Consider the following 15,442-nt stretch of genomic DNA (forward strand, 5'->3'; position numbering starts at 1 on the left):
GTACCACATATACATAGAAAAAAGCTGGAAATGGTGCTGAGGCTCAAGTGGTAGAGCTCTAACCTTGAGAAAGTCAAAGGACAGTGCTCAGGCCCTGAGCTCAAGCCCAGGACTGGCAAAAACAAAAAAGAAAAAGAAAATAGATGGGTTTAGGCTTTGGAAGTCTCACAGTGAAAGACAGTTATTAAATCCATTCTCACGTCCTCACCTTGAAAGAAAAATAGCCACAATATTGGATTCTGAACCAATGATGTTAGATGTGACTCTGTTTTGGGGTAATGTGGGATTCGGGTAGCATTTTTGAGGACTGTGCAGGGAAAGCATTGACATAGGTCAGGTAATTTTTAAAATCCTTGCTACATAATCAGTTTAATAGGCAAAAGAGAATTTTTTATTAAATAATTTATTAACGTTGATTTTTACATCTTTTTTTTTTTTTTTTTTTTTTTTGCCAGTCCTGGGCTTGAGCTCAGGGCCTGAGCACTGTCCTTGGACTTTCTCATGGCTAGAGCTCTACCACTTGAGCCTCAAGCACCACTTTTAGCTTTTTTCTATGTATGTGGTACCAAGGAACCGAACCTAGGCCTTCATGCATGCTAGGCAAGCACTTTACCACTAGGCCAAACTCCCGGTCCCTGATTTTTACATCATATTTCAAATGACATATTTAACAAACAAGTATTCAGGAAGGGAATCTTTGTATAAGAATTTCTTTTTTAATTAAAAAAGACTAACAAAAAAGTTTTGCAAACATTGTATAGTAGAGAATAAAAATTAACCTATTTATAGAGGTAGCTATTGTTAAGCAGTTGATGTGCGTCCTTTCACACATTTTTTTAGGCCAATATAAATATATGTTCCTGTACTAGATTATATTCTACTATTTTATAAAATAATTTAAAAGCATGGTTTTTCTAGTGTATTTGGGTTATATATTACCCTTGCCATAATACCTTAATGTCCCTGAACAAAAATAAAATGATTGTCTCAGGTAGCTACCGTTTTATGTCCTTCATTGGTAAACATTTAGCTAATACAGAAACTGAAGCTAGGTAAAACACTAATTGGATGAATGAGGAAAACAACTCGATATTTAAGTGTTTCATCTAGCATCAAATTATGTTATGATTTTAAAAATTCACACTGTTTGTACTCTGGCATATTTTTGTAATCATGCTGGAGAAACAGGCAGTTTTGAATTATCAGCCAGCCTTGTGGTCTTGGCCAGTGTTAACCTCAAGGTCTTTCTCTGGGTGCATCATTGTTTGAAAAAGACACAGTGGAATAGTCTAACTTAGGTTTGTCCACTTGAGTGGATTTGATTACTTCCTTTTCTGAATTCAAGATAACCTTCTTTAGACCTTACCCTGATCAATACACATGCCATTTGGACTGCTCTCTAAGCAGTAGTGTCAAATAACACTTCTCTTTGAAAGTGACTTTGCTTGTAAAAATAAAGTGCCAATCTGATGCATTGTATTTGAAGTTTAAAAAAATACACTTAAAAGCTTTCAGTGGTCTAGAAAGTGGTTGTGTATTGAGCACCTGCAATTACTTTTCCTCCTTGCAAACCACTGGTAAACAGTAGTAAATTGACTTTACACACATACATTCTCTCTTTCTCTTCTCTCTCACTCTCTCTCCCTTCCCCTCTCCCTTCGTCCCTTCCTGCCCCCTTTCAAGGACAGACTAAATAACAGAGGAAAAAAATATAATAAAATATTTTAAACTGAAAACCCAGTTGATGAGAGCTCATAATGGGAGCAGATTGAGGAAAACAGCATTCTAATAGGGGTAGTATATAATCTCATTAAAGTCCCAGTTGATATCACAGGACCACCAAGAGATTCAATAAATGTTACAAATATTACAAATATTTACTTAATGTATACTTAGAATATACTAAACTTACGTAATAGTACCAAGAAGATGGAGACAGACTGTGTGTAGGTTAAAGTCAGAATTATAACAGAGAACTTGATCCTCATCTTCCATAGATAGTGGGAAATTTACAGATACTACATGAAAGTGAAAACTCAAGTAATAACAAAGTGAGTGTTCCCCAGGGCCAAAAGATGAGTTGAAAGGATTAAACGGGGCTGTCACTGGGAAGTAGAAAATGATGCCTTGTCGCCTAGAGGTGGGAGTTGCTAGGGGCACAGTGTTATGGTGCTGACAGTAATAATTTTTTAAATTATATTATTATAAAGGTGAGGTAAGGGGGATTACAGTTCCTATAGCGTTTTTGCTTAAAGCTGTTTTTCTACCACTGGAATCATACTTTCACTTCCAGTTTTGTTTTTTTTTTTTTTTGCTAGTCCTGGGGCTTGAACTCAGGGCCTGCACACTGTTCTTGGGCTTTATCAAGGCTAGTACTCTACCTGTTTAGCCACAACCTCCTCACGCCTTTTCTGTGTGTGTGGAACCCAGGACTTTGTACATGTTAGGCAAGAACTCTACCACTAGACCATGATCCTGGCCCCCCAGTTTTTTTTTAATGGTTTATTGGAGACAAGAATCTCTCCAGTTTGTCTGCCCAGAGTGGCTTTGAACCTTAGTCTTTCAGTCTCAGCCTCTGAGTTGCTAGTATAACAGGTGTGAGCAACTGGCACCTGTCTTTCATATATAACTTTTGTAAAAATAAAAGTTTGAGAGTTAATGCACTTTTTATAGAACTTGATCGATTCTAAAATGTACAGTTTTTTCACATTTTAATCTACCACCAAAATTAGAATACATGTTAAAATCTATGTCATTGTAAATTTTCTGAGCTATGACAGTTCAGGATTGTGATATCAAATCTTATTTGTGGATTAAATAAGTATAATAACCTTTTTATTTTTTTTTAAAGATTTCAGGACTAAGTCTACCTCTTCCTCCCAAAAAATTGATTGGGAACATGGATCGTGAATTCATAGCTGAGAGGCAGAAAGGTCTTCAGAATTATCTCAATGTTATCACCACAAATCATATCTTGTCTAACTGTGAGCTGGTTAAGAAGTTTTTAGACCCAAACAACTATTCTGCAAACTACACTGGTAAGCATAAAGGATCTATGAGCTATGATTTTATGGGCCATGGGATTTACCAGGAGATAAATATGTGACGAAAACTGATGTGTTTACAAACATTTACGGGTTGTAATTTGCTGGAGATTTATAAGGGACATAAATTATTTTTAGTGTTTGTAATGTCTACACAGATAACGAAGTGATCACTTAGAGTACATATTTACCATCTTTTATCCTTCTGTCAGAACAGAATTCTCAGTAATGTAGTAATCTCAGTTTCATTTGTGTTTGGCTTTTTTATATTTACAAGATGCAGGATATCTGATTTTTCCATAGATTTACCTGGGTTTCTGTTGTTGTTGTTGTTGTTTTGCCAGTGCGGGGGCTGAACTCAGGGCCTAGACACTATCATTGGGCTTTTTCAAGGCTCTACCACTTGAACCACAGAACCACTTCTGACCTTTTCTGTGTTTGTAGTACTGAGGAATTGAACCTAGGGCTTCATGCATGCTAGGCAAGCACTCTACCACTAGGCCATGCTCCTGGCCCCATAGCTTTACTTTAAACCTAACAGTGATTCAGAAGGGTCTTTACTGAGTTTTCCTATTTTCTCCCTGGGACATTCATGGAGGACAGTTCTCTTCTACTCTTCTTCCATCACCATGCTGCTAGGCATCTGAAATGGAAATGGCTTTTGTCCCACTCTAATTACACAGAAAGAACAGCATCAGTAACCTAATGTCAGCAGAATAGCTTGATGGCACAAAGCAGAACAGCTTGATGGACTAGCAGAAGGAAGAAGTAAATAATCAACTACTGCTGCCTTGAAGATACCAATAGAAAATTCTATAGAATTGAACCAATAAATAGAATACAGTTGGTTGGTTAGAACTTAGCTATGCTTGGGGGATTTGTAAATGGAAATCTGGATATGTTAATTTTATTTATAAGACAAATAGATATTGTTAGATAATTGTGTCCTTAAAACACTGCTATTGCTGGGCACTGGTGGCTCCTGCCTGTAATCCTAGCTACTCAGGAGATTGAGATCTGGGGATCATGCTTCAGAGCCAGCCCAAGCAGGAAATTCTGTTGGACTCTTTATCTTCAATTAATCACAAAAACAAAACAACAACAAGAAAACCCGCTGAAAGTGGTAGAGTGCCTACCTACCTTGAGCACAAAACTCAGGGATAGTGCTCAGGCTGAGATTATGCCCCACAACTGGCACAACAACAACAATACTTCTATTGAAATATTTTAAAGTAGAGGGAGACATTTCTCATTTCAGAGAAAAGGAACTAAAGGCCCCATTCTAGAGTTTTCTGCATAGTAGAATCACTTAACAGGACTTAAGTTTAAATCACATCCTGATGCCCAGACTACCTACATCCCTTTTAATCAGATTCTCAGCAGGTGAGGTTTATAGTTTGTGAAATTCTCAAGTGATTCTGTTACACAGACACATTACAAAACTACATTCCTGTGGTAGGGGGTGGGGAGAGGGAAAATGGGAGAAAAACGTGGGAAAGGGTAACAACGTTCAAGAAGTCATGTACCCACTACCTGATGAATGTAATTGTAACCCCTCTGGACATAACCCCATCAAATAAAATTAAATGAAAAAATTACATTCCCCTCCACTCTTGGTGGCGGGGGTGGGGGGGTAGTTCTGGGCTTGAACTCAGGGCCTGAGCACTATCCTTGGGCTTTTTCCTCAAGGCTAGAACTCTACCACTTGAGTCATAGCACCACTTTAGCTTTTCCTATATATGTAGTTCTGAGGAATTAAACCTGGGTCTTTGTGCATGCTAGGAATCACTCTACTCCTGGGCCACACTCCAGCCAAAATTGTATTCCTTTTGAGGCTTGCTTCTTACAGTGTTTCAGACCAGTGGTAAGGTCATGAAGGGGAAGTTTGTGGAAAGTACAGAATTCAGGTTTAATCCCAGACTTGTTGAATCTGGATCTGACTTGAGCAGGTCCCCAGGTGACTTGCATATACATTAAAGTGTGGGAGGCCTTGCTGTGGAGTCAGCTTGCTGTGGAAGTACCATGCAGGCCAAGGAAAATGCCTTTTCAGAATATAGCAAAGAGAAGGAAAATTTATATCAAACTTACATTTTACTCTAAGTTATAAAATCAAGCATAGAGTTGTTATGATTCCATGTTCCCCCTTCTTTTTATTTTGCTTGATGTTTGGGCAAGACCTCACAGACAGAACTGGAACCCTCATTACAGCGTCACTTCTGAGAGAGTAACATCTTCTTTGGCTTTTTCCATGCTCCACCGGTACTGTTCTCACCACTGTCAGCAAGTCATCTAGATTGGCTTATCAAGTCAGCCTAACTCAGCCCTGTTCATATTTGCTGATTTTATTTTCTGAGAGTGTCTGCTGTTTACCTGAAGACAAGCATTCAGATGTAGTGCACACGTACTGATGCTGTTCACTCAACCAGCAGCACACACCCGCACACACTGCACACAACACACAGCACACACACACCATGCGCCAGCCACTAAGCTGAGTATAGGGATACAGGCACAAAGCAGATGAGCTTGTTCTCAGGGAGCTCATTGCAGAGGCACATGGGTTCGCATGAATCCATAGTAGAAGGGATCTTGCAGTTGTTGTCTTAAGAATTTACCTTGTCCTCTTTCAGATAAGGAAACCACTAAGGGCCTCAGGTTGGGAGTGCCCTAACCAGTATTGTACATTTGTGTGATTATAGTCTGGCCTGAATTTTTCTCAAGTTAAAATACTGTTTGCCCTTGGAAGGTTATCTTTTTGTTTTGGGTTTTTGTTTTGTTTTGTTTTTCCCTCCTTCATCTGTTGCTATTTGTTTTTTATCTTTTCCTTTCCTGACAACATAATGGATGGTTAGGAGATTGTTAGATGGTTAGGTAAAGCAGATGTGGATAAGGGAATAAAAAGGTTACTTTTACAGTATTATTTAAATGCTCACAAGTCCAGCTACTCTGGAGGGGAGAGTCCTGAAACAATACATGAGAAGTGCTGATTTACTTTCCCCTTTGAATGAAATGTTAAAAGTTGTCGTGCCTCTGGCTGACTCAACAGTGTCAGGAAAAGGAAACACAGGCTGCCCCCTCCTGCCAGCTCCCCAGGACCATTCCTGAAATGCATAGCTTGGCTAAGGTTCCCAGAGGCGTGTCACCTATTTCCCAACTATGATTCTTAGAGCAGAGCTACTTCTCCCTTTTAAGTGTGGATAGTTTCTACCTCTTTTTAGTTTCAGAATGGTCTGTGCTCACCACCTTTGCTTCATCAGGATTTGAGTTCTGTGTTTAAAGCGGTGGTCAAAAATCAGCAGAACTGCTAAAGGACAGATCCCAGGCTCTGAGTTCAAGGCCCACTTCCCCCTAACTTCCCCCCCCAAAAAAAAAGAAAAGGAAAGAAAAAAAGCTGCCTACGTAGAAGGCATCTGTAAGCAAATTGAACTTAGATGTGTTACTGGAGTGTCATTTGTGCAGTATGTGGTTGCAAGACTTCCCCATGTCAGGTGTTTTCATTCAGGTTTTATATGGTGAACTCGGAGATAACCTAAAATTATGGGGGGAAATGAAACACTTGAAATTGGATCCAAGCTAGTAAACTCATGCTGATAATTTAACCAGTACATAATATGCCATGTTTATAGTAGATTGCTTGATGATAAAATTTCCATGCATCTGATTGCGTCTGGTTTAACAGTCTCTGTGCTATAAAGCTGTATGGTAGGTTGTGCACTGACTCCCAGTTTGACCTCATTTCAGCTGAGGTTCTTCTTAGAGGAGATGGCTTATGTATATGACAGTTATGAGGATAGCCTTAGGCATTTAAACTTTTTTTTCTGTGATAGAAAAGATTCAGCCATCAATGGGTAGAATCCTAACAACATTAGAATAAGATCCATTTTGTCCATTTTGTCCAATTCTTTTAACAGTATGTCTTTTCTTATTTCAAATCAATTTAATGTTCTGAATGAGACAAGTAAGTCATTGCCTATGATCTTCTACAGAAAAGTTCTTTTGTTAAAATACTGTTTCAGTGCTCAGACTAAATTTAAATGAACTATGCTTGATGAACTTGGTGTTTGAAATTAAACTTTTTAGGGGGATGTGGGGGAGATTGCCTGGTTAGTGCCAAGCTGGTTGATGGGTTATTGAAGCTCTCGGGCCTTCAGCATCAGCCTCTAGAGACCACACTGTGGAATTGCTGGCCTGCCTTTCTTTCCTGATTTTTCTCCAAATTATCATATCCACAAGTAAATGGGACCAGAAGGTAAATCAGACCTTTTATCCTCTGGGAGGGAGTTGTCAGATGATCACCTAATTAAACTCTACTTGAGGGTCATCTATTGAACAAGGAAAACAGTTATCTCCTAGTTGGGAGGAATTTTGTGTGTGTGTGTGTGTGTGTGTGTGTGTGTGTGTGTGTGTGTGTGTGTGCGCGCGCGCTCTCGTGCGCGTGCTATTCCTAGGGCTTGAATTTGGGGCTTGGGCCCTGTCCTTGAGCTTTTGTGCTCAAGTCTAGTGCTCTACCACTTAAGCCACAGTTCTACTTCAGTTTATTGGTGATAAGAGTCCCACAGACTTCCCTACGTGGGTTAGTTTTGAACCATAATCCTCCAATTTCAGCCTCTGAGTAGCTAGGTTTACAAATGTGAGCCACTGGCACCTGGCCTGGCACCCAGCCTTTATTTATTAAACTACTTCTATTTTTTTTTTTTTTTTTTTTTTTTTGCCAGTCCTGGGCTTGGGCTCAGGGCTTGAGTACTGTCCTTGGACTTTCTCAAGGCTAGCACTCTACCACTTGAGCCTCAGCACCACTTCCGGCTTTTTGCTATGTATGTGGTACCGAGGAATCGAATCCGGGTCTTCATGCATGCTAGGCAAGCACTCTACCACTAGGCCAAACTCCTGGCCCCTACTTCTATTATTTAAAAGACACTCTGCAGGTAGCTCTATTCTCACCTCAAACCACATCTCCATATCTGCTCAGAGTAAGCGGTTTTTTTTTTTTTTCTATCACATGATAGTAATGTGAACTGGGAAGCAGGGAGTCTGGATTGTTGTCCTAGGTTTGTCTTTAGCAGCACCTCCTCTAGATGACCTAGGGATCCTGAACTATGAAACAAGGAGAGGAAAGGACCAGTGATCATTGATGTTCCTTTCTCATCCTAAAACCCCTGGAATCCTTCAACTAGTAAGATAAAAAAGGGAGAGGTTACAGTGATTGTAGTTAGAACAAAAGCACGGTGTTTGGGGGAAGGGCATGGAGGGGGTTGAAAACTGCAACACAGGACAAAAATGAGGATGCTGCTGTAGGCTGGAGATGTGTACCCCAGCGTCAGGGCAGGAGGAGTCAGTATTTGTTCTCATGCTCACCCAGGGAGTTGGCAGATAGAAGTTCAAAGGCTGTACACAGTGGGGCACCTGGTACATCTAAGTTCCTTAGGAAACACAGGGTAGATGTGGCATTTATTTGACATTAAAATCATAATTCAGTGAAAGAAAATACCTTTTCTCCAAAATCTATTTTCCAGTCTTCAGTTTATCAGTAACAAATCTCTCCTGTTTTCCGTGTTCACTACACCTTGCCCATTCCTAAAACAAAGTCTGATATATAGCATAGGAAAAACACTGTTGTTGAATGATTTTAGGGAGTCATGAATGAATATGAATCACTATTACTTTTGAACAACTATTCTTTTCATTCTCTTGAAATGACATTCTACAGCAGTAGAAACTTATTATTTGCCATCCTTCTCAAAACCTGTGTGAATGATCTTTACTTAAAGCAATTTTCTTTAGAGTTTTTATTTTCAAATTGTTTTGGAAATACTGAAATACTTCATATCATTCATTATAGAGGAGGTCAGAGTTCCCCGTGTTAATAAAAATGTATGTGCTTCCGCTATACTCAGTCCTTCTGAATGGTAGTTATAACAAATATAAATGGAGCCAATTTTATATTTGGTAATCACACATATTCTCCTGACACCTTGCATCTTGAGTCAGTAAACAGATAGCTAGTAAATTGTTTTCCCCTACTTTTTTCACTCATAATGTTCTGTAAATCAAAGTAATATTGCTTGGCAATATTTGGTAATTTGAGGGGGTCATTTTGACATAATGGAGATAATTTCTGCTGAATTCCCCATGCTTCACTGGTGTCCTTTAAACACTGTTGGCCATCGGTGAAGTTCCATAATGCTTTGGAAGATTGCTCTTTGCTCTCAGGAATCTGGAGGGTCTTCATTTATTCTCTATATTGAGAGGAAATGACAGCTCACAGATATTGGTTTTTGTAGGAAATGTAAAAAGCACAGTTATTTTAATACTTTCTGAGTACAGTGGACTTTAAAGAACTTCCTCTTCTCATTGTGTTCTTAAAAGGAGGAAATGTTCTTATGATAAATGAACACCCGTAAGCAGGCACTCTGGCTTCCCACAATAGAACCATGTTGTTGCTGAACATAGATATTTTTCTAAAATACTGTCTTTTGTTTCCAGCATATATTTAAGGCTAATCATTTGTTTGTGGTGAAAGCTATAATCCCATGAGGAATGGAGATGGGATAAATACCACTTGAAGCATGCTATTCCAATCTGACCTTAGAGTGCATTTTGAGTCCTGGGTGTGGGTTTGGTCTGGTGTATTGAATTCTTGGCTTAGAAATAGGTAAACTATGCTAGCTAGTGTATATATATGTGTGTGTGTGTGTGTGTGTGTGTGTGTATGTATGTATATATATATATATGTTAGATTTATCAAAGGGCATTTTTCACATTAATAACTATTTTTACTTTTCAGTATTTTAATTTTTAGAATGATTTTAATTTTACATAAAGTTGTAATGATTGTAGAGATTTATCTTTTTTTTTCTGTAATTTTTTCTTGTCTTTTTTTTTTTTTTTTGCCAGTCCTGGGGTTTGAACTAAGGGCCTAGGTACTATCCTTGGACACTTCTTTTGCTCAAGGCTAGCACTCTGCTATTTAAGCCACAGCTCCATTTCTGGCCTTTTCTGTGTATGTAGTTCCAGGGAATTTAACCCAGGGCTTTGTGCATGCTAGGTGAGCACACTACATGCCCCTCCATGAAACTCCAGTTACCTATCAAAAGGCCTGAAGTGGGAATTGGGTGCCTGTGGCTCGTGCCTGTAGTTCTAGATAGTTAGGAGTCTGAGATATAAGAATTCTGGTTTGAAGGCAGACTAGGTGAGATATTTACCTCCAAAAAAGCTGGAATGGAGCTCTGGCTCAAGTGATAGAACACTAACTTTGAGCAACAAAACTCAAGCACAGTGCCTAGGCTCTGAGTTCAAGCTCCAGGTACCCACATGTCATAGAGTGCATGGATTTCACTTGCAAGAATAATGCCTGGATCGTATGATCCTTTCCCAGTATGTCTGACTAATGAGTTTCTTTACTGCTTTTACAGAGATTGCCTTACAACATGTTTCCATGTTTTTCCGGTCAGAACCAAAGTGGGAGGTGGTAGAACCATTGAAAGACATAGGTAAGAAACTAGCATGTTCTTCCTGTTAAAAGATGAGTCACAGCACTAGATTCTTAGTCCCATCTGCTGATACATAATCCCAAGAAAGCTCTTTAATTTTGAGTTTGTTTCTTTTTGCTTCCCTACTACTGGAGAACAATATCCCTGGCTTTTACTACTTAATCAATTTTAGTTAACAGCTCATCAGAAAATAAGATGTTGGTATTTTTCCAAACTAGCATTTATTCTTCTATTTTTTTTCAATAAATCTCAGTTGAAGTACTGTTTTCCTAATGTTCATGAAGTGATTTATTTATTTATTTTAAAAATAGCCTTTCATGTGAAGATTACCAAGTGGTTTTACTAGTCTACATATCTGCAGCTAATATCACTGAACTTAATTTTGGTAATTATTCAATTGTAAAAATATGCAGCTATAAATATATTTCTGCATTTGCGGTAGGTTGGAGGATAAGGAAGAAATATTTCTTGATGAAGATTAAAAATCAGCCAAAGGAACGGCTAGTGTTAAGCTGGGTAAGCTCAGATTCTTTTGCTTCAGTTTTATTTCAGGAAATTTAGATCAATTTATGAAAGTGGATTTGACAAGAGAATAACAAGATTGTATTGTGCTATTAAAAGATGATGTAAGGACTTTCTAAGTCCATCACAAAGGAGAGTCGTTCTAACTCATATTGCTATGTATTTGGGTTGTGTAGATGTAATAATACTTGGTCAATTAGTAAACATTTGAGAAGAAATAGGAGCCACAAGAGTTCTCTGGCATCTCTTTAGGGCTGTCAGTTTTATTTTCTCGAGAAAATAGTTGAGCTTTGTTTCTTTTACTTTGGGAAGTCATACATTTGGGTCCATGGAATTAGAAGAGGTCACAGTTCAGTCCTAATAGATATTTTATACACTACTTCTCCAGAAAGACTTGGTTTAGTATGGTTGACATCTTTTTGCAGTCATACAAACAAACAAAATTAAAGGGAAAATTTCTGAGGAGTTTTTCTTTTGAACCAAGGCAGTATTCTGATTTTTTCTTCTGTGTTTTCAGGCTGATCTTGGTCCAGACAAGTACTTGTCAGATAGAGATTTTCAGTGTCTAATCAAACTTCTCCCTTCTTGTTTGGTGAGTACAAATCCTTCTGTTATTCCTAGTACTGACCACAGACAGACTCACAGTGTTATCTTAAAGGTCAACATGGATAGAAGAGCTGTATTTATATCCTGTAGGTACAAGAGAATGGAGAGATTCAGTGGATTCCAGACTGAAACTGTGGATGGCTACTCCATAGATCAAAAGCCATTTAAAAATGGCAGTCATGGCATCTGTTCAGCCAATGAAATGTGGTAATTTAAGTAAATGTCAGAATAGGAAGGCAGATCCTTTTCAGAGCCTCTTGTTCTTGGTGAGCATGCTTCTATCAGTGGAACTCAAAGATTTATTTCTAGCCTGTAAAGACAGAGCTACTATTAGTCAATTTAGGTGGAAGAAAACCAAAATAACTATTTTACTGTCAGCATTACTACTTCCACAGGCTAAGTAGCAAAGCATGCATTATTTATGCTAACTCCCAGTCTCCCAGTTCTAATCCACAGCCTTAACTGGAAAGAGTGATAATGACTAATTTGTCTGGGAAATGGAGTACAAGGATGTAGGACTCTGGAATGAGTTATTCATGGACTGAGCACCATTACACTGATGTGGGTTGGTAAATTCAAGTTTAAAGATAAAGTCTCCTGTCAAGATAGCAGACACAAGTCTTCAAGGAATGTATGTTTAAGAAAAATACTATCACCTTGAGTTTGAATGATACATGTTGTCATGACCCACATGTAAATTTCTTTTTGTGAATGTGCTTTTTAAAAACAAGATAGCAAATATAAGTACATATTAATTGTAGAAAAGTCTGGACATACAGATTAAAAAAAAACCCTCACTTATAATCCTAACTACCTAGAAATAGGAACCAAATTTTTCAGTTGTTACTTTATGAGTGCACCCTCCACACACACACAAGGCTTGAACTTGGAGCTTGTACTTTTCTCTTGCTCTACGTTTTCCTCGGTATTTTTGCTCACAGCTAACATATTACCATTTGAGCCATGTCTTCAGTCCACCTTTTTTTGCTGATTGATTAGTGATGGAGTCTTATGGACTTTTAAACTACCCAGGCTGGATTTGAATTATGATCCTGAGATCTTAGCCTACTGAGTACTTAGGATTATAGATATGAGCTACCAGTGCCAAGCATTTTGTTAATCTTTTGAAAATATATACATTTATCATTTTAAGAGCTTTTTCCCCCCATTCCTCTGAGATATATGAGAACTTTCCTTTCTGTCAGTAAATTACCTTCTCTGTCCTCCTTGGTTGACATCAGTGTCCCCATCTGTGGAGAACACTGGGACTTGTCGTATTGCAGACTTCTGTAGAAGGATTAGGAGGTTTGTGATAGCTGCTCTGGAAAAGGGCTGAGATGCCAAAAGATAACTATTATACTATTCTTGTTTGTTTCCCAGCTGTTGTGCTCCCAAGATTGGTACCTAGACATCCATATAGCCTACCAGTCAAAGCTGTGGGCAAAGACACATTTATCCTGGTCTTCCACCTGACTGTTCTGGGAGCTGGTTGTATTCTTTTTCAGGTCACAGAGACAGATGATTAAAACCATTATTCCCAAAACAGTCTTTTGCTCTCTTTTACTACAGTTTTGCCAGAATATTGAGAATGCCATACCAAAGCAGATCCTTTTGGGTGTAGAACTTACCTTGTCATTTAACTACTTCCTTCTGTCACTAGACTTTTGAGATCCTGAACCTAAAACAATCTAGATGCTGATGCAAATTAATACAAATTTCTCTCTTGTTTTGACAGCACCCTTACATCTATCGAGTTACTTTTGCCACAGCTAATGAATCCTCAGCATTGCTAATTAGGATGTTTAATGAGAAAGGAACTTTGAAGGATCTAATCTACAAGGTAATTACGGTACAAGTTATGGTCATGAAATTCTCAAATTCCTTTAGAACTTATAGACATGTGATACCTAAGGTTCCATAAAACTAGGCCCAGTGGGTTTTATGTTAGCATTTCTGTTTGGTTAAAAATGATTCCTTTCTTAACACAAGAGAACAGGGAACATTAGATGAATATATCCATTACATTACAGGCTGATCTCTTGGGTTAGCTATAAAGTTTCTGTTTTGAACTTAGAATTTTAAAGTCCTAAAGAATTCTAACAGTCTTTAACACTTGAGGACTGCTAATGTCAGACCAGGATCATCATCTCAGAAGGGATGGAACCCAAGTCTGCTTCTTTCTTTCTTTCTTTCTTTCTTTCTTTCTTTCTTTTTTCATATATTTAAGTCTGCTTCTTTCTGTCAACTTCAGATTGTGATCTCTGTTTCTGGGGAGCATTGCTTTTTCAGGAAGTTTGGATGCAGATCTAAGTTCCCTGCTGCTTTCTTATATATTCTTTGTTGTTGTTTTCTTTCTTTCCAAAGTCAAAACCAAAGGACCCATTCCTAAAGAAGTACTGCAACCCTAAGAAGATTCAGGGACTTGAACTCCAGCAGATAAAAACGTATGGACGACAAATATTAGAAGTAAGAAGTAATTTTTTATATCTGTCAGTTGTGAGATTGAACTCTAGGCCTAGGCATTGTCCCTGAGCTCTTCAGCTCAAGGCTACTGCCCTCTTGAGTCATAGCCCCACTTCCGGTTTTCTGGTGGTTAATTGGAGATGAGTATCATGGTCTTTAGTGTCCAGGCTGGCTTTGAACTGTGATCTTCAGATCTCAGCCTCCTGAGTAGCTAGGATTACAGGCATGAGCCACCGCACTCAGCAGAAGTAATTTTTAAGTTACACTAGAATTTCATCCAGAACCACATATTTCTTAGGGTAAAGACATCAAAATTACTAACATTATCTGATTACTTGTAAATTGATAGTATTGTTATATTTTGTCCCAGCAAACCAATGTTAGAGATGAAGGTGGCAGTAGTGTAGATCTTTAAAATTCCAAAAGCTTTACCTATTAGAATTTGATATTTGCTTATTTATTTATGTATTAGTTAATTAATTAATTAACTTATTTGTTGCCAGTTGTGGGGCTTGAACTCAGGGTCTGGGCTGTATTCCGGAGCCTATGTTCAAGGGTAGCATTCTTCCACTTCTGGCCTTTTCTGTTTATGTGGTACTGAGAAATCGAACCCAGGGCTTCTTGCATGGTAGGCAAGAACTCTATCACTAAGCCACATTCCCAGCCCCAGATGTCTAATTTTTAAAAACTTTACTACTTGGATGCCAACTTCTGTGTTATCTTGCCTGTAACAGTTCTGACACAGGACTTTGCAGGCTCTATTGAGGCATCTCTATTACTGGGTAAGCCACTGTTTACTTAAATGACAGTTGAAAAATTTCCTTCTTTTTGTGATAGCATGTTAGATGTTTCCATTAATAAACAACTGCATATGTTCTGAACAGAGATTAGGCTAGGGATGTTTTCTTTTTTTTCAATATATTTTTTATAGATAGAAGGTACATTACTTCACATACATTGATACCCTTTCTCATGTCTTGGTCCCCATTTCCCTCCCCCCACCCCTGCCCCTCATCTTGTTTCCCTCACTTCCCTATCTGATTTCAAGTAATCAAATATGCTTATATACAATATATCAGATAACAAAAGTGAGATACTGTAACAATATGAGATAACCAAGGGACAGCAAAAGAGATGAGAGATAACATAGTACATTAAGGACAACAATCACTCATTATATGGCTTTTGTTTCTATATCCTGGAGGTCCTTTCATTTAGCATCATACTATATGGCCTTATGTATCTAGGTTTTGCTCTATTGTAAATCTGCTATGAGAGCCCAAGGTTTCTACTGATTATGACAAATGAGGGAAACCA

The 15,442-nt window shown here is 38.3% G+C and overlaps 1 protein-coding gene across 13 annotated transcripts in view; it reads left to right on the forward strand.

Moving 5' to 3' along the window:
- Nucleotides 1-15,442, forward strand: part of Pxk (PX domain containing serine/threonine kinase like) — a 73,534-nt gene that overhangs the window by 32,254 nt on the left and 25,838 nt on the right. For all 13 annotated transcript variants that reach the window (XM_090323072.1, XM_090323080.1, XM_090322978.1 and 10 more), the window contains exons 4-9: nucleotides 2,852-3,038; nucleotides 10,457-10,534; nucleotides 10,977-11,050; nucleotides 11,574-11,648; nucleotides 13,398-13,502; nucleotides 14,027-14,128. In XM_090323072.1, the coding sequence (XP_090179198.1) occupies nucleotides 2,852-3,038; nucleotides 10,457-10,534; nucleotides 10,977-11,050; nucleotides 11,574-11,648; nucleotides 13,398-13,502; nucleotides 14,027-14,128 (621 nt within the window). The remainder of the gene's footprint in view (nucleotides 1-2,851; nucleotides 3,039-10,456; nucleotides 10,535-10,976; nucleotides 11,051-11,573; nucleotides 11,649-13,397; nucleotides 13,503-14,026; nucleotides 14,129-15,442) is intronic.

This window comes from Megascapheus bottae, chromosome 2, assembly GCF_031878675.1.
Source record: "Megascapheus bottae isolate mThoBot1 chromosome 2, mThoBot2.hap1, whole genome shotgun sequence".
In the NCBI taxonomy this organism is placed as follows: domain Eukaryota; kingdom Metazoa; phylum Chordata; class Mammalia; order Rodentia; family Geomyidae; genus Megascapheus; species Megascapheus bottae.